At 53.1% G+C, this 24,777-nt stretch overlaps 2 protein-coding genes across 3 annotated transcripts; one reads left to right on the plus strand and one right to left on the minus strand.

Moving 5' to 3' along the window:
* Positions 1–11: 11 nt before the first annotated feature.
* Positions 12–12,974, minus strand: KCNK6 (potassium two pore domain channel subfamily K member 6). Its single transcript, XM_037030730.1, has 3 exons — positions 12,529–12,974; positions 4,300–4,695; positions 12–4,113 (listed from the first exon to the last, which is right to left on the minus strand). The coding sequence occupies exons 1-3, from the start codon at positions 12,848–12,850 to the stop codon at positions 3,890–3,892; spliced, it is 942 nt and encodes a 313-aa protein (XP_036886625.1). The 5' UTR covers positions 12,851–12,974; the 3' UTR covers positions 12–3,889.
* A 2,548-nt stretch (positions 12,975–15,522) lies between these two features.
* YIF1B (Yip1 interacting factor homolog B, membrane trafficking protein) lies at positions 15,523–24,580 on the plus strand. 2 transcript variants are annotated; one of them, XM_037030789.1, is made up of 8 exons: positions 15,523–15,644; positions 21,080–21,318; positions 21,400–21,504; positions 21,701–21,779; positions 21,926–21,983; positions 22,902–23,057; positions 23,136–23,229; positions 24,175–24,580. In XM_037030789.1, the coding sequence occupies exons 1-8, from the start codon at positions 15,602–15,604 to the stop codon at positions 24,328–24,330; spliced, it is 930 nt and encodes a 309-aa protein (XP_036886684.1). In that variant the 5' UTR covers positions 15,523–15,601; the 3' UTR covers positions 24,331–24,580. The 2 variants fall into 2 exon arrangements, with proteins under 2 accessions (XP_036886684.1, XP_036886683.1); XM_037030788.1 differs by having other exon boundaries at positions 15,536–15,653.
* The last annotated feature ends 197 nt before the right edge of the window (positions 24,581–24,777 follow it).

Raw genomic sequence — 24,777 nt, forward strand, 5'->3', positions numbered from 1 at the left:
TGCCATTATGGAGCTAAGGAGAACTGAGGGAGGGGGTTGTGGTTTGGGATTTGAAAGGCAAGAAGGCAATTCACAGTGGGGATGGAAAAGCAATTTGCTGGGCCATATTTAACAATGGGACAAAGGTCTTCGATCAAATGAGCCGTTCTAGGTTCCTCCCTGTCTGTCACACCTGGTTCATATTAAATTAGTTATCTACGATGATAGATAGCTCCTTTCCTGGAACAGATCCTCTATCCTTTCTAAAAATAACCAGCTTGATATTTCAAAATCCCAAAATCAGATTTTGAGGTGGTAATCTTTGGTCCCCCTCACAGGTGATGCTGATACTAAGGCTGATAATATGGGGGCCACACGTAGCAACCAGTGCTCTGACACCTTCCCTGTCTCCCCAGCACTGCAGGGAGACCTCCAAAGTGGGCTTCTAGGATCCTGCACAATCCCATGCCTGTTCGCCTTCCAGTCCAGCTCATCCCTTTTCTCCCTACACACCCGAGGAGCTCACAGCCTAGTCACAGGGAGTCAGTTAAATTCCTGGATGCGGCATGCTTTTTCTCCTCCAGACTGCACATGCTGTAGCACTTTCTGAAACGCTTTTCTCTACTTTGTCAGTGGCTGACCACTTTCTTTCCCTGGAGTCTTTGTGATATGACCAGTCCCTCCCTGCCCTGACTATGCCAGGCCATATCACCATGTAGGACTGGGTTTTTATTTCCCACAGAATCAGACTCTGGGATGACAGGGCCTAGGGCTTTCTCTGTCATTCTTGTTCCCAACTCTGTTCAACACGGAACAGGTATTCTATGTAAATGAACAGCGGATGGATACTAGGTTCTCCACCTCTGGCCCACCTCATGGGCCAAGGGAGGAGTGACTTTATCTGAGAGGATACAGTCAGCAGCTGCGTCCCTGAGCCCTTCTAGATTCCCGAACAGAATCAGACAGCCTGGGGTCTTCTCGTGGCACCCTCGCTCAGGAATACAGCCCCATCTGGGGGAGGTGGCTTTGTGACACCTTGATGCTCTAGGTGTCCCTGCAGCATCCTTTATGCCAGAGACTGCCAGCCACCCACATGTCCATTAAGGAGATGCTGGAACAGGTTATGGGATGTGTGTCCCAGAGGAGGCACTGCAGACATTAAAAAGGTATGGGATCAATCTATCTCTAGATTGATCTATGAATTACACTAGGTTGGTGAAAAAAACCAAGGTGCAGAAATGAGAATATTAGAAAAAAGTGTATAAAACTATATACGCATATATGTATAACATATATTATAAAAATCAAACTGCAGAAATGTTGATAGTAATGATTAGCCAAGGATCATTGGTTTTATTGAACCCCAAACACTGTTCTAAGAGCTTTACAGATATCAAGTTGCTTAGTTCTCTAACAAATTGATGAGGTAGGTGCTGTTAACCTCCCATTTCACAGGCTGGCAAACTCCAGTGCAGGGAGGTGAAACCACATGCCCTGACTGGTAGTGACAGAGCTCAGATTTATTAGAGACTTTGCCAGGGACTTTGCCTCCAGAGTCTGTGATGGGAACCACCTCACCAAACTAGTTCCCACTTGTGCAGAGTGAAAGGAAAGTGCCACATATTCACACACATGTATATTGCTGGTACTTGCCTGGAAGGAGACCTGAGAAATCAGTCAACACAGCCTGAGTGCTGGAGACTGACTTTCCACTGCACACTCTTTTGTAGCTTTTGAATTTGGGGCATGCACCTTTTTTTCTTTTAAAGTCGTCAAAGAACAGGGCCTGGTTTCTTTTTTCTAGAGGAATTTGGAAGTAGAAGTGATGAGCAAAAGTCAAAACAAGTACCTCCCTCAAAAGGGGGGGGAAACAATTGCCTCCCCAGCTAGCCGCTGACTTCAGCAGCGAGGTCGACACGGACCAGGGTGAGGAAGTAGAAGACTAGGAAGCTGAGAAACAGCTGGACAGTAGATGTTCCTGAGCTCCCATGGGACAAAGTGACCAACCCAAACCTTGCTCAGGTCCCAGTTTTGCACTCCCTGTGTGACCTTGGGCAAATATTTAACCTCTCCGAGTCTCCTTTCCTCGACTGGCCTTGGTCCCTGTACTTGTCTCTAGCCTCAACCACTCCGAGCCCCAACCCTGGGGATTTTGTAATCTCCTAACACTTTCCCCTGGGTGTCTTTAGCCCCTTGTACCACGTTCCACACTAGCCTCAGCATCGCCCGTCTAACCTGTTCTTTCTCCAAGTCTCCATCTCAAGGGCAGCTGAGCGTCCCTTGGGGCCCCTCCCTGGCCTTGTCTACCCCCCCCCAAGTCTATAAGGCCCATGGCCTGTCCACTTGACCTCCTGAGCATCCTTCCACCTGTACCTCCTGCCCTTGGCCCTTCCCAGCCCCGTTGCCTCCTGCCTTGTTCCTGCCCTAGCCTTCTCTGAGCTACATCCACAGAGAAGCCAGGGGATCTTTTTAAGGCACAAACCTGACCATGACCCTCACCTGCTCAAAAACCCTTCCATGATTCTCTAGTACCCTCAAGAAAGAAGCTAAGTTTCCCAAGCTGGTCATTTAGAGACACTGAAGAGGTGCCTGTGTCAACCATTCCACTCTGCTTCCCCCATTCACTCCATACTCATCACAGAAGCTGGTGTCCAACGTGCTTTCCAATCTCCACGCCTCTGCACGCAGGGTTTCTCCTGCCTGGAACGCCCTCCCCATGCCCTTCCCCTTGTCTAGTATCGAGACACGGCTAAGATGCCACCTCCACAGGGCTTCAAAGAGGTAGCAGCTTGGTCATTGGGTCTTTGGCAGTAAGTGCTGTCACTGATACACCATTTTTGGAGGGAACAAATCTGAGGGGAGTAAACAGAAAATCAATCACCTCCTCGCTCTGTGTCTAAGGCAAGGGAGCTCCCCTGCCCATGCCTCGGCTTCTTCATCTGTGGAAAGGGGATGATAATACTGTCTTCCTCATACAGGTCAAGTACCCAGGACAGGGCCTGGCCAAAGAAAGCATTGCAGAATAACTTGGCAAGCTCTGTGAAGTCACCTTGTGAAGTGAGTACTATTATTATTGACATTTGACAGACGAGGGACTGAGAATCTCAGGGAAAACGACTGCCCACGGAGACGGGCAGGATGCAGCTAGCTGGGATTCGCACCCAAGCAGGCTGGCCCCAGAACCCACCCAATATGCACTTTGTGCTTGGTAAATGGGGACAGCCGATACATTTATGTCATGGCTGAGAACAGTGCCTTCTGTGCCGTCTGGATCCAGACAGAGATTCTGTTTCCAGAGTGGGGCCCAGCCGCCTTGGCCGTCACTGTGTGTCTGACGCTGCCCAGCAGAGAAGAGAGGGTTGGAGATGAAGTAATACACAGGGTGGGGCCAAGGTAGGTCGACAGCTGTCCATCCCCGAAACAGTTTATCCTTGTGTTATTATTTCTTCATTGTACTACTTTCCATACCAACAACTATAAACCTACTTTTGCCCCACCCTATATTCTTTCCACTCGACAGATAAGGAACTCAAGGCTCAGAGAGAGCTGTCACTTGTCCGTGGTGCAGTGACCAAGTGATCTAGTGGCCAAAATGAGGTCTGAGCCCAGAGTCTGGTAGAACCATAGATAGTAAGTCACTGAGAGAAGCAGATGGAATAAAAGAGTGAGAAACAAAGAGACAGCGGGAGGGAAAGATAGAAAATGGTACCAAAGCCGAAGAGGCACAGAACGTGGGGGAGATAAGCGTAGGGGCCGGGCCGGTAAGGTAACGCCGGTGCTGGGAGAGCCCAGGACAGGTATAATGAGGGATGAACAGGGTGCTCACAAGCACTGGCATGTGTGTGGCAGCTCCCCGTGTGGCCCCTCAGCCACAGGCCAGGTCCATCCAGCTTCAAGGTCCCTGCCCCAGCTACCTGGGGATAGAGGCATAGTTGGTGTGGGAGCCGGTGGTGAGTTGCTGGTGTGGTTCTGCATCGGGGCCCAGGATGTCCATCCGATCGTCCTCATCCTCCCCGATGCTGGCGGGGCACGGACTGGGCAGCAGGATGAGCTCTGTGAGGCCGTGAAGGTCGGACACGTGGCGGATGGTCTGCAGCACCAGAACCATGATGACCAGGCCCAGGAAGAGGTAGGCTGCAGAGACAGCACAGGGGCATGGGTGGACTCTGACCGCAGGCAGGGCTAAGGGACTACTGGACCCCCTAACCCTGCTGGGGCTGTGGCCCTTAACTTTGCTCTCGGACAGGCCAGGTTCCCCTCAGACCCCCCAGAACAAGGTCATGCCCCTACCCTCAGTCCCGAGCTGGCCACCCCACTCACCTGTGACTAGCACCTTGTAGAGGGCCCGGTAGGGCTGGCCGGGGGCTTCTCCGGGCACATAGTCACCCAGGCCAATGGTGGACAGAGAGATGAAGCAGAAATAGAAGGCATCCAGGAAGCTCCAGTCCTCCTCAAGGTAGGCAAAGATTGCAGCTGGTATCAGGAAGCAGATGGTCATCACGATCCCCAGCAGAACCACCAGGTGCCAGCGAGCTGCCCGCTGGGAGTCCCAGCCCCAGCGTGTGCTCAGCCAGGACAGGGGTGCATGGGTCAGCAGCAGCGACAGATGCTGGGCTGAGGCAGTCAGCAGCAACATGGTGGCTGGCACGCCCAGGAGCGCGAAGGCAATGGAAAAGGCCTTGCCCGCATCGGTCAGTGGCGTCATGTACCCATAGCCTGCGGAAGGGATGAGGAAATTCATCTGCCCACTTGGCACCCCCACTTGGCACCCCCACTTGGGGGTCTGTGGCCGCCCTAGACCAGGACCTAATTACACCCTTGAATCTGCTCCCCCCATGCCCATTCTCTCATCTCCAGGATTGGTACCTCCATCCTTCTGACTGCTCAGGACAGATGACTTTGCCTCATCCCTGACTCCCTTATCACTCGCACCCACTTTTTTTTCTGTCAGTGAATCCTGCTGTGTCAAATTTCAAATAGACCCCAAACCCACCCACCCCACCCCAACATCTACCTCAGTAGTCTCCTTCCTGGTCCCCTGCTCTCCCAACCCTTGCTCCCACAGTCTATTGCCCCCACCCCCGGCAGACAGATGGGTGCTGTGAACACCAGTCTTAACTCATGTCCCTCCCCCGCTCGGAGCCCCACATAATCCAGCAGGGAAGTACACTCCCACCCCAGGGCCTTTGCACTGCCCCCTTTTTTTCTCATGGAACACCCTTCCCTCAGGTATCCACAGGGTTCCCTTCCCTGTCCCCCAGGTCTTTGTTCAAATACCACCTCAGTGAGGTCTTCCCTGACCCCCTTATTTTTAACCGTAACACTCTTTTATCCAACTCTTTCGGGGGGGGGGTTGTTTTCATAGTATCTAACACCTTCTAGCAAACTGTATGGTTTACTCATTTGGTTATCATCTGTCTCCCTCTTTCCAGTGCCATCTCCGGGAGGGCAGGGGCTTCTGTCTATTTTGTTCACCGATATAGTCCTGGTATCAGGCACAGAGTGGGTACTCAGTCAATAGTGGAAATAAGAAATGAAGGGTGCAGGCTGTAGTCTGGCACCCTCTACTCTAAAATGGGCGTGCCAAGGCCCACTGAGCTCCTGGAGGGCCTGAGAACACAGGACCAGGGGTGTGAGTTCTGCAAACAGAAACCCACGACAGGGGAATTCAGCGTAGGTGAGACTGGCTCATGGTGGCGATGTGTAATCTAAAATCTCTATTTCCCAAATAAATCAACCCAAACATCTGGAGATATGATGGGGTGGTAAGGGGCCTGGCTTATGTTGACCGTAAGATGTTTTTGCGGAAAACAGAGCAGATCCAGCCCTATGCTCAATAATACCATGTGGAGTCATGCATGTGAACACATCTCCCATACAAAAGGATTCTGTTTTTATACACTCAAAGAACTGAGAGCAGGGGCTTGAAGGGATACCTGCACACCCACGTTCACAGCAGCATTACTCACAACAGCCAAAAGGTGGAAGCCACCCAAGGGTCCACCAAGTGTGCATAAACAGATAAACAAAATGTAAATACCCACAATGGCACGTTACCCAGCACTACGAAGGGAGAAAACTCTGACACGCTACAACATGAATGGACCTTGAGGATATCATGTTAAGTGAAAAAAGTCAGTCACAGACAGACAAATACTGTATGACTCCACTTATATGAAGTACTTAGAGTAATCGAAATTATAGAGACACAAAGTAAAATGGTGGTTGTGGGGCTGAGGAGAGGGGTGAAGGGGGAGTTGGTATTTAAGCGTGTAGTTGAAGTTTTGCAAGATGAAAATTGTTCTGGAGATGAATGCTGGTGATGATTGCACAGCAACAGAAATGGACTTAATTCAGCGAAAGGCACACTTAAAAGTGGCAAAGATGGTGAATTTTACGTGTATTTTACCATAATAAAAAAATAGAGGGCTTCTGGCCAAGATGGAGGCATAGGTAGATATGCTTTGCTCCCTTGCACAACAACCAAAAAGACGACAACTAAATTTAAAAACACAAACCCACCCGAACTGCCAGAAAATCGAACTGGATGGAAGTCCAACAACCACGGAGTTAAAGAAACATTCATCCAGGCTGGTAGGAAGGGCAGAGATGGCGACCTGGGCAGAGAGGATGCACCGCGAGCCTGTGAAAAAAAACTTCCCCAGTCTGACAAAGGAAATGGACTTCCAGGAAGCCCAGGAAGCTCAGAGAGTCCCAAAGAAATTGCATCCAAGGAGGAACACACCAAGGCACATCATAATTAAATTATTCAAGATGAAAGATAAGGAAAGACTATTAAAAGCAGGAAGAGAAAAGGAGAGAGTCACCTACAAAGGAGTTCCCATCAGACTGTCAGCTGATTCTTCAAAAGAAACCTTACAGGCAAGTAGGGGCTGGAAAGAAGTATTCCAAGTCATGAAATCCAAAGACCTACATCCAAGTTTGCTTTATCCAGCAAGGTTTTCATTTAGAATGGAAGGAAAGATAAAGTGCTTCTCAGATAAGATCAAATTCAAGGAGCTCATCATCACTAAGCCCTTATTATATGAAATGTTAAAGGGACTTATATAAGAAAAAGAAGATCAAAACTATGAACAGTAAAATGATAACAAACTCACAAGTACCAACAACTAAACCTAAAAACCAAAAACCAAAGCAAACAACTAGAACAGAAACAGAATCACAGAAATGGAGATCACATGGAGTATTATCAGTGGAGAGGGGGAAGGGGAATGGGGGAAAAGGTACTGGAAATAAGAAGCATAAATGATAGGCACAAAATAGACAGGGAGAGCTTAAGAATATTATAGGAAACGGCCGTGGCTGGTGTAGCTCAGCAGAGTGAGCGCAGGCCTGTGAACCACAGGATCGTGGTTAGATTCCCAGTCAGGGCACATGCCTGGGTTGCAGGTCAGTTCCCAGCAGGGGACTCACAAGAGGCAACCTCTCTTTTAAATACATTGATATTTCTCTCCTTCTCTCCTTCCCTTCCCCTCTAAAGATAACTAAATATAAAAAATGTTTAAAAAAGAGAATATTATAGGAAACGGAGAGGCCAAAGAACTTATATGTACAACCATGGACATGAACTAAAGTGGGGGAATGTTGGTGGGAGGGAGGTACAGGGCAGAGGGGGATAAGGGGAAGAAAAAAAGGAAAGAACTATTAGTATAATCAATAAAATATACTTTTAAAAAAATTAAGGAAGCCCTGACCATTGTGACTCAGTTGGTTGGATCATCGTTCCATAATCAAAAGGTTGCAGGTTCAATTCTCAGTCAGAGCACATGCCTACGTTGTGGGTTCAAGTCCCAGTCCGAGTACACGAGGCAACTGATTCATGCTTCTCTCTTGCATTGATGTTTCTCACTCTCCCTTCCTCTATTTCTAAAAGCAATGAAAAAAAGTTCTTGGGTGAAGGGGAAAATAATAAGGTAAAAAAATTGAGGAAAAATAAAAAGGACTCTGGTTTTTGCTGGACACCACATGGCCAGCTGGAATAAAGACATTCCCTCCCCTCAGCTAGGTGTAATTGAAATAATTTCTGGCCAATGTGATATATATGAAAGAAGCAAACATGGCCCTGGCTGGTGTGACTCAGTGGATTGAGTGCCAGCCTGTGAACCAAAGGGTGGCGGGTTTGATCCCCAGTCAGGGCACATGTCTGGGTTGCAGGCCAGGTCCCCAGTAGGGGGTGCACAAGAGGCAACTGCACACTGATATTGTCATCCTCTCTTTCTCCCTTCCTTTCCCTCTCTCTAAAAATAAGTAAGTAAAATCTTAAAAAAGAAAAAAAAAGGAGAAAACAACTTCCAGGAAGTGTCCTTAAAGAGAGGGAGATGCCCATCTTTCTTCTTCCCTCCCACTTCCTGCTGGCTGAACGCAGACAGAAAGGCTGCAGTTGAGCTGCCATCTTGGACCACGAGGTGACCGCACAGGCGCGTTATGGAGGAACAAAGGGGCTCTGACTAGGCAGCACCATTCCGGTCTTGGACTGACTAGAACGAATGTGGGCAAGAAGTAAATTTCCATCTTATTTAAGTAACTGTTATTTGAGGTTTTTCGTTTAAGTTTCCAACCGTCACTAATACAAGGATTTGGATGGACAAACCCCAGCAGCCTGGCTGAAATGGCAGGTTTGTAAATCATACAAACTCCTTATAAACAGAAAAATTAGAGCTAAGAATAGAATGGGGGGCTGGGAGTCTCAACTTGCTAATCCAAAGAACAAAGTCCAAATCGTTTTTTTTTTTTTTTTTTGCCATTTATTCCTTGTATGGCCTTGGCCACGTGACTTTCCTCTTTGAGCTGTTTCCTCAGAGTCCTGCAAAATGGGCTCATAAACAATGCCTTTCTCAAATAGTAGTAACAGTAATGATCCTATGGGGTTCAGACAAGGCGTAGCACCTAACAAGACATAACAAGAGTCACCATGATGGTCATGCTCAGTCCGGTTTGCTGACCCCTCCACCCTGGCCTCAACTGCAGTAAGGCTGCCTGCATCAGCTCCAGGCCCTGGGTCTTCCTCAGAGGACCTGGGCCTGTGACGAGCCCAAGGAGGCACGGGAGAGGTCTCTCTGACAGATCGTTTGGTTTTCTGTTTCTCAGATACATTCAGAGCTCCTGGCTTCCCTAACAGTGAAAACCCAGGCTCAGAAAACCTGTTCCTATCCCCAGCCCTTCGAACTGACAAAAACTCCCTCCTGACCGACTTTAATTAGGCTCCTCTGAGCCCTCTTCTCGGCCAAGTTTTATCAAGAACCCTAAGTTGGTTTAGGGGGAATCTCCCCACTCTTGATATCTGATCACATTCCTCATCCTCCACCCTCGAGAGCCGAGGACTTGGCCGGTCTTTCACAACAATCCCATTAAACCAGTAAACAGAAATCCCCCTCCCTGCCTACCTGTCTCCTCTCAGTAATTTCTCACTCACTGACCCCCTCACTCTGCTCTACACCTCCAGCTGCCTTTGCTAGACCCACAGTTGAGTTCAGTCTCTCTCTCCTACTGCAGTAACTTACCATTTTTAACAAGTATTCAAGTTAATTTTTCTTTTTTAAAAATATTTTTATTTATTTATCTATCTTTAGAGGGGAAGGGAAGGAGAGAAGGAGAGAAGGAGAGAAGTATCAATGTATGGTTGCCTCCCGTGAGTCCCCTGCTGGGAACTGGCCTGCAACCCAGGCATGTGCCCTGACTGGGAATCGAACCGCAATCGTGTGGTTCACAGGCCTGTGCTCAATCCACTGAGCTATGCCAGCCAGGGCTCAAGTTAATTTTCTTTTCTTTTTTTTTAAAAATATTTATTTATTTATCTTTAGAGCGGAAGGGAAGGAGAGAGGAAGAGAAACATCAATGTATGGTTGCTTCTCGTGCATCTCCTGCTGGGAACTGGTCCCTGCCGAGAACTGACCTGCAACCCAGGCATGTGCCCTGACTGGGAATCGAACCGCGATGATCTGGTTCACAGTCCCACGCTCAATCCACTGGGCTAAACCAGCCAGGTAATTTTCTTTTACAATACGCACACATCACTCTCCATCATGCAGGCCTAAGTGGTAGTGTGGTGTGTTGGTTAGGAGCGTGGGACTCTGAAGCCTAATGGCCTGGGTTCGAATTTCCACTCTACCCCTTCCTAGTTGTACAGCCCTAGGCAAGTTGCCCAGCCTCTCTGGGCCTGTTTCTATGGCTAAAAGAAATAAGGCCACTGATGGTATCTGCCTCACAAGGCTATTGTGCTGATTGAGTCAAAGCCTGCATGTGGCGAGTCCTCTGCCAGATTTCACTATTACTGTGAAGTGGGGAGTGTTTTATCCCCATTTTATAGAAGAGGGAGGACACTGAGGCCTGGAGCTGAGCAGGGATCTGAACCCGCGCCGTGTCTGCCTTTGTTTGGCTTCCTCACCTGTCCCACCGGGAAGACTTCTCCTAAGCCAGGATCTGGGAGGAGGTTGATGGAAACACTCCTATGACCCAGTGAAGCCCAGGAACAGGTTGGACAGGCCCAGCCAGCAGAACTGAGTAGGAGAGGCGCATCCAGCCCTGCTGCCCGTGGCCTTGGTTTGCTGGTCCACACAATGGGCCACCAAAGGCAACGGCCACGTGATAGCTACTACAGGCAGGGAGGAGGAGTTAGGAGTCTGGGCTAGGCTTGCTCAAGCCCCCACCTCCCCCCAACCCCCAGTCCAAATTTCAAGCAAAGGGAGAAAGAGGAAGTTTGGGGAGGGGATGTGAGAGGACCAGCAGAGCCTGGCAACAGGGGTTTCCCAGGTCTGCTGGGGACTGGCGGGTGGGAAAGTGAGGGGTGGGTCTGGGCGCAGGGGTTGGTCCCCCCTGAAGAGGCTGGTTTCGGAGAAAGGGATTTGGGGACTGGGTAATCCAAATTCAAAGGCCTGGGTCCTGGGTCCAGAGTAGAGAGGGGACAGACACCAGCAGGGGCATTTCCAGGGTCACAAACAAGACTGGGAGGGGAATCCTCAGGAAGAGGGGGTTTCGAGCCCAGGGGAGCCTGAGGGGACATGATGAGGGTAGACGATGCTAAGGGGATGATGGGACAGAGTGGGTGTCTCAGGTCCTGCCTGTGCACTTCAAGGCAGAAAGTGGTGATGGTCTTGCGTGGACACTAGGCAGGGCTCTGGGGTGCAGGGGCCTGCAGTACCCTTGGTGGAGGGGAGAATTTCAGATCCAAGGCAGGCTAGGGCAGTGTTGGGTTATACAGGGAGCTCCCGCTGTGGGTTTAGAGATCAGAGAGGTTCCAGGTGCCCAGGAGACTCCCTTTCTTGGGAGATCCAGGTTGGGATGGGGCAGGGGCTGAGGGGGGTGGTGTCTCAGGGCAGGAGTACCTGAGACGCAAAGAGCAGAGTACCAGGTGCAAAGAGCAGAGTCCTAGGCTGGTAACTGGTATCATGGGGCGGGGTATATTCTGCTCCTAGTGACAGTGTGTGGCCGGCGCTGGGGTCCCCGACAGGAGGTCCAGGTGGTTCTGGGGCTCTTGTTGAGGGGCATCAGGGTCCAGAGAGTGTTGAGTCTCAATCAGGGGTTTTCAGCTTCAAAGAAGCCCCCACGGGGAGTCCCTGGTTTGAAAAGCTGTAGGGGTTTTGCTGGAGTCAGTTTTGGATTGGAGGTGAGGGAGTGGGGGGGCTTCTGGAGGGTGGTCTAGCTCCCTCCCCAGTGGGTCTCTTCACACATCCAGTTAGGGACTGCTAAAGTGGAAGTTCCAAGTTCAGAGAAAGCCAAAGTGTCTCTGTTGGAAGAAGACCCTGCATTGAGGGCTCCTCAATACACAGGAGACGCCAAGATGGAGTGGGGTGCATGGAAGCGTCCTGTGTCTGGAGTCAGGGTTTACCTGCTGGGGACTGCGGGGGTGTGGGAGGGCAAGGGCCCTTGCTGGGGAGTGGTCTATATCCACAGGAGTGGACATCTTAGGGGGAGACCCCAGGTCCTGGCTGAGGGATCTCTACTGGCAGTAAGGTCTTTAGCGATGGCACCCCCAGAGGGTCTGGAGACTCAGGGTTCTCACCTGGGCACCAGGGCCAGGAGGAGGTTGGGTTAGGGCTTCCCAAGGTGTGTCCCTCAAGGACATATCTGGACTGCATTCTGAGCCCAGAGAGAAGGGCAGAGGTCCTTGGCTAAGATCCGGGTCCAGAGAGGATGAGGGTCTCATGCCCAGGATCCCAGGTCCTGGAGGAAGGTCTCTGAGGTCCAAAGAGAACTGGACGGGCCCAGGTCTCCACGGGACTCAAGGCAGAATAATGACGTCTCAGATGCTCCCTGCAAGGTGTTCTAAGTTTGGACCTCGTGCTGGAGGGAACTGGGGGATTTCCTGCTGGGAGGAGAGGCTTGATGGGGGCTTGGGGGGAGGGGCGCGGATCCCATGACTGTGGATCCCGGGTTCTCTCTGGGGTTTTGAGAGGATCCTAGGCCCAGAGCGGACTGGAGTGATCCGCTGGAGTAAGGCTGTCTCGTGAGGGCTCCGCGACCCTGGAGAGGAGGACAAGGTGCGGGTCTCAGGTCCTTGCTGGCTTGGGGATTGGGGCGACGCTCACGTACCCACGGTGGTGACCAGTGTGCCGGCGAAGAAGAGAGCAGAGGCAAAGTCCCAGGCGGGGTCCGAGGCGTTAGCGGGCCCCGAAGCGTTGGCGAGGGCAGCGCTCCCCAACCGCCCGGCCGCCAGCACCCTCTCCACGAAAGCATCCAGGGCGGGGGCGGCCAAGCACGGGCTTCGCCGCAGCAGCTGCTCCCGCAGGGTCTCCAGCTCCGCGCGGAGCCGAGCCTCGTGCGGCCCCTCCAGACGCGCCACCAGCAGCGCGCCCAGCCCCAGGTACGCAGCGTAGGAGGCCAGGGCGCCCGCTAGAAGCGCGCCCCGCCGCATGGCTCCCTCCCGCCCGCCGGCTCCCCGCCGGCTCCGGACGAGCCCCGAGCCCCGCCGCCCAGCTGACGTGGCCCTAGCCTCCCGAGGGCCCGGCCCGGCGCTCAGCTCCAGTTCCGGGAGTGCTCTAGGCGCGGCCACCAGCGACCCAAAGAGGAACCAGGGGGGAAAAGGGGAGGGGCGGGGGGTGGCGAAGCGCCCCGCCTCTGAGAAACTGAGGCACGCCCCGCCGCCAGGTGACAACACCGAGAGCAGGGTGGAGCTCAGCCGTCCGGACCGCACGGGGAAATAGGATGGAAAGGGTGGGGGCGTTCCGCCTCTCTTTCCAACCCTGTCCTCTCCGCCTCCCAGGGGTCGTGACTCCAAGAGTCAGAGTCCCAGCTCTCGGACCCAGACTTCGCACCCAACTCCTCCAGGCCCTCGCGCGCGTCTGCGAAGATTGCGCTTTTCATCCGGGGGCTTGGCTGACGGGGAAGGGGACAAATTGACATCCCTTCCTCGCACCATTCCTCAAGTCGTGTGCTCTGGAGTGGAATTGCGTTCGCTGGAGGGAGGTCTGTCTAAATCACGACATAGAAGCAGTGTCCTCTCCAGTGCTTGGGGATCTTTTTTTTTTTTTTTTTTTTTTTTAGTAAGGATTTTATATATTTATTTTCAGAGAGAGGGGAAGGGAGGAAGAGACGAAGAGAAACATCCATCGGTTGCCTCTCATGCACGCCCCAACCGGGACCGAACCTCAACGGGCATGTGCCCTGACCGGGACTGGAACCGGCGCCCCTTCGCCTTGCGGGAGGACGCCTGACCAACTGAGCCACACGGGTCAGGGCAGGCGACAGAGTGTGGATCTTCAGCTCTTTGCCAAATCTTTGTTCAGGACTCACTTTGTGCTGGGCCGTTTGCTGAGTGATGTTGGGGACACAGCAGTGACCAAGACAGTTGTGAAACCTACCCTCAGAGGGCTCCCAACACTTTAACAGGGTGACAGCCCAGAGGGAAGCACAGGCAGAGTGACCAGAGTTGAGATGATGGATGCCTAGAAGACTGTGAAGCCCAGAGGAGCCCAGAGGAGCCCAGAGGAGGCAACTGCCACAGCTTCTGGGAGATCAAGAGAGCTTCCGGAGAAAGGAAATCATATGAGGTGAGACATGAAGGAAGAGCAGGGATGGGGCAGTGTCTCTTTTCTAGGCAGAACCACAGGTCCATGCCTCCACTGCAAGGGGAATCGTTCCTTCCCTGTTCCCCCTGTGCGTTTCTCCACATCCCACTCCCTCTGGAACTCAGCACCCTCTACGACTGCCTTCCGGAAGGCAGACCAGAGGCCTGACCACATCTGACTGGCGGATGAGCTGGGCTGGTGGCCCAGCTCGGACACACCCCAGCTGCTTCTATTTATAAAACTGTGGCAGCTCTTGGGAAGAGCCCAACTTGGGACCGAGAACTCACCGGAAGAGACGCCTGATAATACAACAGTAACAGTAGGGGCCAGTGATCAAAGGCTTCAATATGTCAGGCCTCTGTGGACACATGAGGTTGTACTGAATCCTCAATCCCTCTTCTATGATTCCCACTAAACAGACGAGAAATTGTAGGCTAAAAAATTTAGTAGTTACAAAACTGGTAAGGTGTGACTTATGTGAACATGAGGTGAGCAGAAAGCCAAAATACTTACTTCACTCGTAAAAAAAATATTCACGGAAGAATTTAGAAACGAGTGGGAAAGCTGAAAATGAGAAAATGCTTGTGGAGCCCAAAGGACGGATGCTAAACCAGACGTGCAGAAGAGGAATGGGGACACCTCACTCACACAAAGAACCCTGTGACTGAGCCATGACTTGGAGGCCGGAGCAGCACTCAAGATCCCCCCAAAAGACAATGTCTCAGAGGAGGAAAGGGAAAGCCACAGTGACAGTCACTCGCTGACACTCTTCCGGAGTGCTATCACTGCCCAGAAGTCACTGCTGCCATTATCTTTGCTTGAGATAAGTGGAGGACAGTGAGGGACAGAAAAGGGGAGGCTGAGAGGGAGGCAAAGGGGGAGACCTAGTGAGATACATGGGGAAACTGAGGGACAAGGAGGAGAGACTAAGGAAGCTTAATTATCGGGGCTCCTCACTTGCAGATGTGCCTGTGTGTGCTATGAGTTGCTGGCGGTTGTAGGTTTTTTGGAGGATTGGGAAAGCCAGTGCGCGACGCAAAACATTTTTATGATTTTCTGGGAAAACGCCTAGAGATATCTTCCTCATGGACACCTTGGTTCTTACTACCTGACTTGCCGAGTGTCCTTTTCTCACTCTAAACGTTCACCTCAGTAACTAAGTTCTGCAAGCTGTATAACTGTCAGAGCCCGGACCACTTCGCTGAGCCCTCGGGAACACTCGTCTCTTCCCTAGCCTCCAGCTTGCTCTCAGCGACCCTAATTGAGCGTCTGCCTTAGAGAACTCCATTTCCCATCGGCCTCTTCGTTCGACACCTACATTTCCCATCATGCACGACAGGCCTACCTCTTGGTTAGTTGCCCTGCCCCGCCCTCCCGCTGCTCCAGTCTGGACTCTCGGCTTACTTCACGGACTTCCACTCCGCCCCTCGTACTCACAGCCAATTGGTCCAGGCCTCCGCAAGGGGGTGTGGCTCCTGAACGATTGTATCGTCCATTGGCTGTTGCGTGGCAGGTAGGGTGTGGCTACGGAAGCCGGGCGGGCATATTTCGAACCGTAGCTGGCGTGGTGGTGGTGGTGGTGGTGGTGTCGGCCAAGGATGCACTCCGCAGGCTTGTCGACGGCGGGGACGCCCCGGCAGCGTAAGTGGCGTACGTGGCTGGCCGGAGAGATTGGGCGGGCGGGGGCGTGGCAGGGCCGCAGTGGTGGTTGGCGGGGTCGCTGCAGGTCAGAGGTCACGAAGTCGGGGATCTGGCTCTTCGAGGTGTGCACCACGAAGGGATGCCAGCTCCGGGTAGGAACGCATTGGGGTCGATTCTTCTTTTCTTTAGAAAGTTTTTGGGAAGGAAACAATTTTGGGCAGGATATTGTATGATAGGTAGAAAAGTGTGACTTTCATGGATTTTCAGGAAGCTGTCAGCCTGGCCCCTACCCTTCTGTGTCCAGGGCCCATGTCTTAGGACACCGTTCATAGCCCTTCGTGAACAGAGAAGGCCATAATTAACCCTCATTTAAGATTTGAACCCGTGTTTATTTTGCTGTTAACCTCCCTTTTCCATCTTTATGAACTTCTATCTCTAAGTTCCTTTTATCTCCATGAGTGTGCTTTCATCTTATTTTTTCATTAATCACATCCGACCTCATCACCCTGTGTCCAGCCCTGTGCTAAAATGTGGGCACCTGGTTAGTGACCAGCATAGCACTGGCCCTCGTTAACTTATAGCTCAGAATTTAGTGGGAAGACAGACACTAAACTCAGAAACAAGTCAGCCAGATAATTTGGGGACTAATTAGGGCCATAAAGGGAATAATTCAGGATGTTACTAGGACTTGGGGAGGCCTCTCTGTGGAGGTAGACAGTGTGGTGGGCTCAGTTCTCTCTTCGACCATCAGTAAAGTGCCTGGCTGGCCCTGTGGTAGGTGATGCTGGAGATACAGCGGTGTCCCAACAGGTTCCTGTCCTCATGGAGCTACCAGTACAGAGCAGGAGGCAGCCTCAGGCTGGAAGGGTGGGCCTATGATGAGAGAAGCAGCACAAGCAGAGTGGTTCTGGCTGGGATGGAGGTGTTGCCATAGCCCAGATGAGGCATGTGACCCAGCCTGGGGGTGTCAGTGAAGCTTCCCGGCAGAGGTACGAGTAATGAAGAGAAATTAGTCCAGAGAAGGGGATTTGTGGTGAGAGGGAAAAACATTGGAGGTCTGTACTGAATACATTCATTTGCTACAAATGAATGTATTTGTAGCAATTGTGATAAGTACTTCAGAATGGAAAAGAAGAATCACTAGATATTATGAGAAAGAACAAGCTGGGGCTAGTTAGTGCTTTATATTGAGGAGTGTGAAAGGTCTCTCTGAGAAGGAAACTTTTTTTTTTTTTACAGAAATTGACCTTTATTGTACTAAAGTCTGTGTATAACTTTTGATACAAAGTAAGGTTTCAGTACAGAAAGTCCCAGTCTGGCAGAGCAGTACCTGTGCACACTGGACCATCATAGCCCCGCTGCCTGCCAGCCAGAGCGCACGCGAGTAGGACTTTGAGGCAGCCTACAGTTTGTCTCAGTTGTCTGAGCTAGAAAACTTGTACCTGTAAAACAAAGGGCCAGCATTGAGGACCGAAAAGTGTCTGTTTCCAAACAACTGTGAGAGAAAATACATCTCTCTTTTAAAAAATGTCAGTATACCCTGGCTGGTGTAGCTCAGTGGATTGAGCATGGGCCTGTGAACCAGACGATCGCAGTTCGATTCCCAGTCAGGGCACATGCCTGAGTTGCAGGCCAGTTCCTAGCAGGGGATGCACGAGAAGCAACCATACATTGATGTTTCTCTTCCTCTCTCCTTCCATTCCCCTCTAAAGATAAATAAATAAAATATTTTTAAAAGTGTCAGTATGACCCTGGCTGGTGTGGCTCAGTGGATTGAGTGCTGGCCTTTGAACCAAAGGGTCACCAGTTCAATTCCCAGTCAGGACACACGCCTCAGTTGCAGGCCAGGTCCCCAGTGGGAGGGCCCGTGAGAGGCAACCACACACTGATGTTTCTCTCCCTCTCTTTCCCTCCCTTCCCCTCTCTCTCAAAATAAATAAATAAAATCTTTTTTAAAAAGTCAGTATGGCTAAACTACAACCTAGTGTCTAGAATTACAAAGAATACAATGAAATCAAAGATTTCTTGCTAGTAAAATGAAATGTTAGGAACAGTATTAGAACGTAGGTCCCACCACAGTGACACGTACATGGAGCCTGGCATAGTACCTATTACTAACAGGACGCACAGTTCAGGGAAGAACCCCGTCAAATCTTCAGCCAGAGACATCCAGTGTTGGAAGTGCAAAAAATAAATAAATAAAACCAAACAAATACTGAACAAAGACATTCATATGTACTTCTTGTTCATGTAGTGAGTGCTGAGGCCAAGACCAAAAGATCCCACTCTCTTTAGATTTTTGACAAGAACAACCCTAATCACCAGGCTTCCTGACAACTCTCCATTCAAACCCTTGAAACACTTTTCACATCCAAGAGTGAGAAGGAAACTTTGAGCTGAGCCCAGAGTGCTTGCAGTGGCCGTTAGTAATCATGGGAAAGTGTTCCCAGGTGATGGCGTTGCATGTTCAAGAGCCTGTGGGGGCCAGGAGTTTGGCTGGGCCAGAGTCAGGGGGGAGGCTGTTGTGGCTGGGATGCAGTGAGCCTGGAGGGGAGGTAGTAATCTGGAGGGCCTCACAGGCATTTGGGTTTTATCCTCAACACAGTGGCCCTGATCTTAGGCAGAGAGCAGGAAATGTTTTCTATTTATTTATTTATTTTTAGAGAGAGGAGAAGGTGTGGAGAAAAACATTGATGTGAAAAAGAAACATAGATCGATCGGTTGCCTCTTGCATGCTCCCAGCTGGGGACCTGGCCTGCAACCCAGGCCTGTACCCCAACTGACCGGGAATCCAGGAATCCAACCCGACCTTCCGTCTACAGGACGATGCCCAACCCACTGAGGCACACCAGCCAGGGCAGGACATGTTCTCTCTTTCCTTTAAATAGATCACTCTGGCTCCCTAGTGGAGAGAAGATTTGGTGCAGCTAAGAATGGACTAGAGCAGGGGTGTCAAACTCATTTTCACAGGGGCCACATCAGCCTCACGGTTGCCTTCAAAGGGCTGAATATAATTTTAGGGCTGTATAAATATAACTACTCCTTAGTGCCGCTGCCGGATAGAAACAAGGTGCCAGGCTGGATAAAAAAAGGTGGAGGGCTGGATTCAGCCCTTGGGCTGTATGCTCGCCACCTGTGAACTAGAGGACCCAGGAAGGTTACATTAAGTCAGGTGAAGTCTGAGAGGGAAGGGTAACATTGAGACACAGTAGGTGAGAACTAGTGATTGGTTGGTTAGATGTTAGACAGAAGGGGAATCAGGGGGTTGGAAACTGAGGTCAGGGCCCAGGGGCAGCCAGAGGGCACTGCCAGGAAGTGGCCAACCTGGATCTGGGTCCTGGAGAGAAGTGGTGGCCAGAGAGGAGAGCCCAGCGCCCGAGGCACACAGTCCCTGTGAAGGCTGTGGGTGTGGGCGAGACTGCCCTCGGCGAGAGGCAGAAGACAGGGTAAGGGTGGAAAATTGGGTCACACATTTCAGGGTGCTGGAATAAGTCACTGATTGAGAGGGACTGATCACGAGACATCAGCTCCATGAGGGCAGGAGTTTTTGTCCTTTGGATCATTGCTGCTTGCCTCAGAGCCTAACACAGAGGGGTGCTCAGTAGGTGTTCATGGCGCTCAGACAGGAAAGAAAAAAAGACGGGTATAGTGTCTTGGAAGCCAAGAGAGCAGAGTTGGAGGTTGGCATTTGGGGCAGCGCAACCGGCGCTGTGAGGACTTGAGTTGGATGAGAGCGGGATAATGGTGGTGCAGAGAGCCTTTAGGAGGCCTCTGGGAGCAGGACCCCAAATGCCACTGCCTGAGGGGGTTAGACCGAAGGAAGAGGGGCTGGCACCAAAGCTTTCAGGAAGCGACCCTTCAGGCCAGAAGGCGGGGGAGAGAAATGGAGCTTGAGGGCACATAGGTAGGCCCTCAGCTGCGTGTTCTGGGAGTAAGGACATCCGGGTCAGGTTTCTGGCTACAGATAATCAAGAGGAAGAGCTGAGGGGCTTGTCACTGGTCCTAGGTGCCAGGCCAGGGGCTGAGCTGAGCGAGCATCGCTGCCTTGGAGACCACTGAGGCACAGAGAAAAGCATGATGCAGGCGGTTTGACTCCCTCCCCTTCCCCCTGCAGTGCTACCACCCTGTCCCCTGGGCCCACAACGGTGCCTGGCACAAAGGAGGGCCCCAGTGAGGGTTGGCTGTAGCAGCATCCCGATTGGTTAGAAGTAGGGACCCTGGAGCCAGAGTGCTGGGTTCAAATAGGCCGTCTCCATATTCCTGTCTCCTTCCTCTTCCTTACTCCCCTCGACTTAGCGCGCCTCTAGCAAGTCCTGGCCCTCTGGCCTCCAAAAGCCGTCCGGAGACAGCCGGTCCCCTACATCTCTGCTCCACCCTCCAGGCCCACCTGTAGCACCAGCACATTCCTCCCTCCGCTCCTCTCCCCACTCCCAACACGAAGCCGAAGGGACCTTTTAAAAACTGGAACCCTGGCTCTGCCTCTCACTGTCTGTGTGACTTTAGGCAAGGGCCTGAACCTCTTTGGGGCTTGCTTTTCCCATCTGTAAAATGGGGGTGCTAATAGCAACAGTGCACATGGGTCATTGTGAGGATGAACTGAGTTAATCCGTAGTGTGCAGAACAGGGCCTGATAATGGGGTCAGTGCTCAGCCGGGGCTGAATTGTCGTAGGATTTATTGGGCAACCTGTGTTGGACTCTTGCCGTTCTTTGCTCACTCCATTTGGCTCTTTGCACAAGTCATTTAGCCTGTCTGGGTCTTGGTTTCCCCATCTGGAAAATGGGGGTGGCCACTGATTCATTCATCTGGTTTTTATCAAGTGCCACGTATGGAATTCAGTGATGAACAAGACAAAGAGTTTTGTGGACAGACCGGGAACAAAAGAAATAAAACATGTAGTGTCTCCGCTGGTGCTGAGTTCTGTGTCTGTAAACGAAGCAGGGAGAAGGGGTGGAGAATGCCACTTAGGGAGGCCCGGGTGTAGGCAGGGTGGTGGGGGAAAGCCGCACTGAGCCTAGACTTCAAGGAGAGCAGTGAGCCTCGAGGACACCTGAGGGAGGAGTGTTTGGGCAAAGGGACAGCCAGTGCAGCGGCCCTGAGCTGGGAGCATGCCTGGTGTGCTCAGTGAGCGTTGAGGCCCATGTGGCTGGAGCCGACTGAGCGAGGGGAAGCATGAAGAGGCATGTGGACAGGGACCTTGTTTGTACAAAGCTGAGTGCAAGGTTCTGCGCACAGTAGGCCCCAGTACCTCGGGCCTGTCAACATCCTCCTCCTTGTTATTTGGATGATGGATGGATGGATGGATGGATGGCAAGCAGAACCCTTCCATACTCGACTGGTCCACCCATCAGACAGGAAAACCCACGCCCACTGCGGCAGGATGGGCGGGAGCACACTCACAGAATGAACCAGGCTTCCACGTCTCTCCCGCCACAGCCTCAAAGCGGAGAATCCCTGTGTCCCAGCTGGGCATGTCCGACCCCCACCAGCTTTTCGATGACACAAGTGCGGCCCAAAGCCGGGGCTACGGTGCCCAGCGGGAGCCCGGCGGCCTGGGCTACCCTACAGCCTCCCCCTCGCCCCAGGGGGCCTTCCTAAGTGATCCAGTGTCCAACATGGCCATGGCCTACGGGAGCAGCCTGGCCTTGCAAGGCAAGGAGCTGGTGGATAAGAACGTGAGTGGGCCGGGCTGGTGGGAGTGGGGGGAAGCCTGGGGCCCTGGGGACAGGGCTTCAGGTGGAGCTCTGCCTCTCCAGATCGACCGCTTCATCCCTGTCACCAAGCTCAAGTATTACTTCGCCGTGGACACCCTGTACGTGGGCAAAAAGCTGGGCCTGCTCTTCTTTCCCTACCTGCACCAGGTCAGAGCGCCCTCTGCCCAGGCGACTGTGGTCTGAGGGGAGACAGCCTCTGGGGGGGGGCCGTGGGAGGGGCCGAGTCAGAGGCGGGGCCTAGCATCAAGGGCGGGATAGGTAACTCAGCCTAAGAGGACCTGTAAACAGATGGGAGAAGCCCAACTCTGGGGGTCCTTGCCTGCCACCCCCACTGTCCCCACAGGACTGGGAGGTGCAGTACCAGCAGGACACGCCCGTGGCGCCCCGCTTTGACGTCAACGCTCCTGACCTCTACATTCCAGGTATCACCCTACCCACCGTGGCCCAGCACCCTCCTCCCTCTGGGTGGGCATGTCTAGGGCAGAGGCCTAGCTGGGTGGGGGGGGGGGGTGCTCGAGGGCAGGATGGTCCTTCCTCTGACCTGTGTCTGTGTGTCTGCCTCCCACAGCTATGGCTTTTATCACCTACATCTTGGTGGCTGGCCTGGCTCTGGGGACTCAGGAGAGGTAAGAATGAACTTGAGTGGACAGAGTGGTGTGGGGTGCGGGGGGCAGGGTAATCGGGAGAGTCTCCTGGTGCCCTGTCTCAGAACGGCCCTGGGGTGCTCCCGTTTGGCCCCAAAAGGAGCTCTAGGTGTCATGGTCAGAGTCACCCCCTCTTTCCCACCCACGCGTGGTTCTCTAAGTCCGTCCTTCCCCTTGGCCTCCACCCCCAGGACCAGTCTCATCCTCGCCCTCTCCTAGCTAGCTGCCCCGACCCTAGACACCCCCTGCACCCCAGCTCCAGCAGCAGCCAGAAGGGTCCCACCCTGCTCAGAAGCTGTCCCGAGCTCCCTGGCCCCAGACCAAGCCCCAGCTCCTTAGTCCTGCACTGCCCTCCACGAGGCCTTTCTCTGCACCTCCTCCCTCTGCTGCTCCGCCCTGGTCCTCTTTCCATCCTCTAGGGGGGGGCCCAGCACTGCCGCCCCAGGGTCTTTGCGTGTTCGGGTGTGTTCCTCCCTCATCACCTGTCGAGCACCTGCTCACTCAAGATGTCTCCACTCCAGTGTCGCTTCCTTGGGGAAGCCTCCCATTCCTCAGGCTGGGTCAAGCCCCCACCTCTTGCTCACAGGCCCCATTCATTTTCTTCGTGGCACTGAAAATAACTGTCATTTGGGTAAATTAACTGTTGAGAGACTGGGGATATGGCAGAGACCAGGGTCCTTTGTTCCCAACCCACCGTTGTCTTCGGGGCTCAGTGCAGGTGTCCCCTCCTCTGGGAAGGCCTGAGCCCCCCTCCACACTGGGTCAGCCTCCTCCCCTGCCCTGGGTTTCCCCATGACATGTCTAGGCTGTCACTGAGGACAGGTCTGCCTCTCCTGGAATGGGGCTCCCTTTAGGGAGGGTTTGAGCGGGCCGATCAAATGACAGTTCGGGTGCCCACAGGTTCTCCCCTGACCTCCTGGGGCTGCAGGCCAGCTCGGCATTGGCCTGGCTGACATTGGAGGTGCTGGCCATCCTGCTCAGCCTCTACCTGGTCACTGCCAACACCGACCTCACCACCATTGACCTGGTGGCCTTCTTGGGCTACAAATACGTTGGGTGAGTATCACCGTCTGCCCTACTGCCAGCCCCAGCCTGGGCCTCTTCTTCAGACCAGCCTTTCCCTCCTCCCCCCAGGATGATTGGCGGGGTCCTCATGGGCCTGCTCTTTGGGAAGATTGGCTACTACCTGGTGCTGGGCTGGTGCTGCGTGTCCATCTTTGTGTTCATGGTGAGCCGGGGCTCAGGGCAGCATGAAGCTGAGAACACAGGCCTCTTGGGCAGAGTTGGGGTCCCCTGGAGGCATCCAAGCAGAGGGCGTCAGGTGGGGAGTTTAGACCAGAGCAGCATTGCTGACCTGAGGAGCCCTGGCGTGGGTGCCGCGTCCTGAAGGCTTCCTGGGAGAGGGGGTGTCCAAGCTGGGGTCTGAAGGAAGAGAGGAGCCATCCAGATTGCTACGGCGGGGGTTGCTCCCCCTCACCCTACTCTGCTTCCATGGTGGGCCTTCCTGCCAGAATTTGCTTTAGGAGGAAAAGAGTTTCAGCACACCTGAAGTAGTTTGTCTGAGGGCCTGTAGTGAGGTGCTGGTTAAGAGCGCAGCGTTTGCTCGGCCTGGGCCTGACCCTAAGCTTCGCTGGATCCAGGCAGATCCACTTCCTCTTTTTCCACCTCAGTTTTCTCTTGTAAGTTGCGGGTGGCGGTAACGCACCCCGGGACACTCGGAGGACAGTGTGGGGAGCAGGCAGCACAGACTGGCAGCTGGTGGGCCACATCTAACCGTCCAGTAGACTTTGACTCAGATGCCCTTGTTTACAAGATTTCTCAAAAAGGCATTCTGGCTTGTGTTACAAATTCTCATGTGACCAGCGTAAGCAGGAGACAGCAACCAGAGCCGCATCTGTCCACCCCATCTAGGCTCCGTATCACAGTGCTTCCTCTCCTCACTCACTCAGGGGCCTGGCCTGGGTTTGAACCCTTACATTTTCTCCCAAGGCCTTGAGAGGCTGGTCACTGTCTGTTAGATTTGGGAAGCTAAGGAGCCCCAGAAGCTGAGACTTGAGCCCAGCTGCCCCTGTGGAGGGAGGGAGAAAGCAGAGGCTGCAGAGGGGCAGAGACTGAAAGTGTCCAGGTGCCCGCCTGGCCCAGAGGGCTCAAGGGTAACTCCTACCGGCCCCAGATCCGGACGCTGCGTTTGAAGATCCTGGCGGAGGCTGCTGCCGAGGGAGTCCCAGTGCGCGGGGCACGGAACCAGCTGCGCATGTACCTGACCATGGCCGTGGCCGCGGCGCAGCCCCTGCTCATGTACTGGCTCACCTTCCACCTGGTGCGGTGAGGACTAACTGCTGTTCTGGAGGCTACCAGCTACCTGCCAGCTACCAGCTATCGCCTGCCGCCGCTGCTATAGTCCAGACGGCCCTCTTTCCCGGGCCCTCTTTCCCCGGGGCCTGAGACCCTCCCGCGTTCCACCGCCCCGCCCCGCCCCGCCTTCTTCACCACCTAGTGCTGAGATCGGCAGCTGCACTAGCCGTCCCTCCGGCAGGTGGCGGCTGTTCCGGAAACAATAAACCCTGATGGGCTCAGCGTGGGTGGCCTCTCCTTGGTGGCTGCGCGTGATTGCCCGGCAGGGGGCAGGCTAGTCTCACAGGGAATCAGGCCGGTGGGGCAGGTGCCGTTCACAGCTGCCTGCAACCGAGAGGTAACCTGAAGGCCTGGAGAAGGTTTTAGGAGCCAGGCCCGTCCCGTCAGTGGGAAGCCTTCCCCTTTTTTATCTTGGGCTTCT

This window comes from Sturnira hondurensis, unplaced genomic scaffold (assembly GCF_014824575.4).
Source record: "Sturnira hondurensis isolate 20B ecotype Veracruz unplaced genomic scaffold, ASM1482457v3 Scaffold0020884, whole genome shotgun sequence".
In the NCBI taxonomy this organism is placed as follows: Eukaryota; Metazoa; Chordata; class Mammalia; order Chiroptera; family Phyllostomidae; genus Sturnira; species Sturnira hondurensis.

What these genes read in the sequence shown, in the direction of transcription:
- KCNK6 (XM_037030730.1), bottom strand. Translation starts at nt 12,850, where the DNA reads ATGCGGCGGGGCGCGCTTCTAGCGGGCGCCCTGGCCTCCTACGCTGCG. An exon ending in CACACTGGTCACCACCGTGG is followed by an intron (nt 4,696 to 12,528) that starts GTACGTGAGCGT and finishes TCCCTTCCGCAG; the next exon opens with GCTATGGGTACATGACGCCA. An exon ending in CTACAAGGTGCTAGTCACAG is followed by an intron (nt 4,114 to 4,299) that starts GTGAGTGGGGTG and finishes CTGTCTCTGCAG; the next exon opens with CCTACCTCTTCCTGGGCCTG.
- YIF1B (XM_037030788.1), top strand. Translation starts at nt 15,602, where the DNA reads ATGCACTCCGCAGGCTTGTCGACGGCGGGGACGCCCCGGCAGCGTAAG. An exon ending in TCTTTCCCTACCTGCACCAG is followed by an intron (nt 21,505 to 21,700) that starts GTCAGAGCGCCC and finishes CTGTCCCCACAG; the next exon opens with GACTGGGAGGTGCAGTACCA. An exon ending in TTGGGCTACAAATACGTTGG is followed by an intron (nt 23,058 to 23,135) that starts GTGAGTATCACC and finishes TCCTCCCCCCAG; the next exon opens with GATGATTGGCGGGGTCCTCA.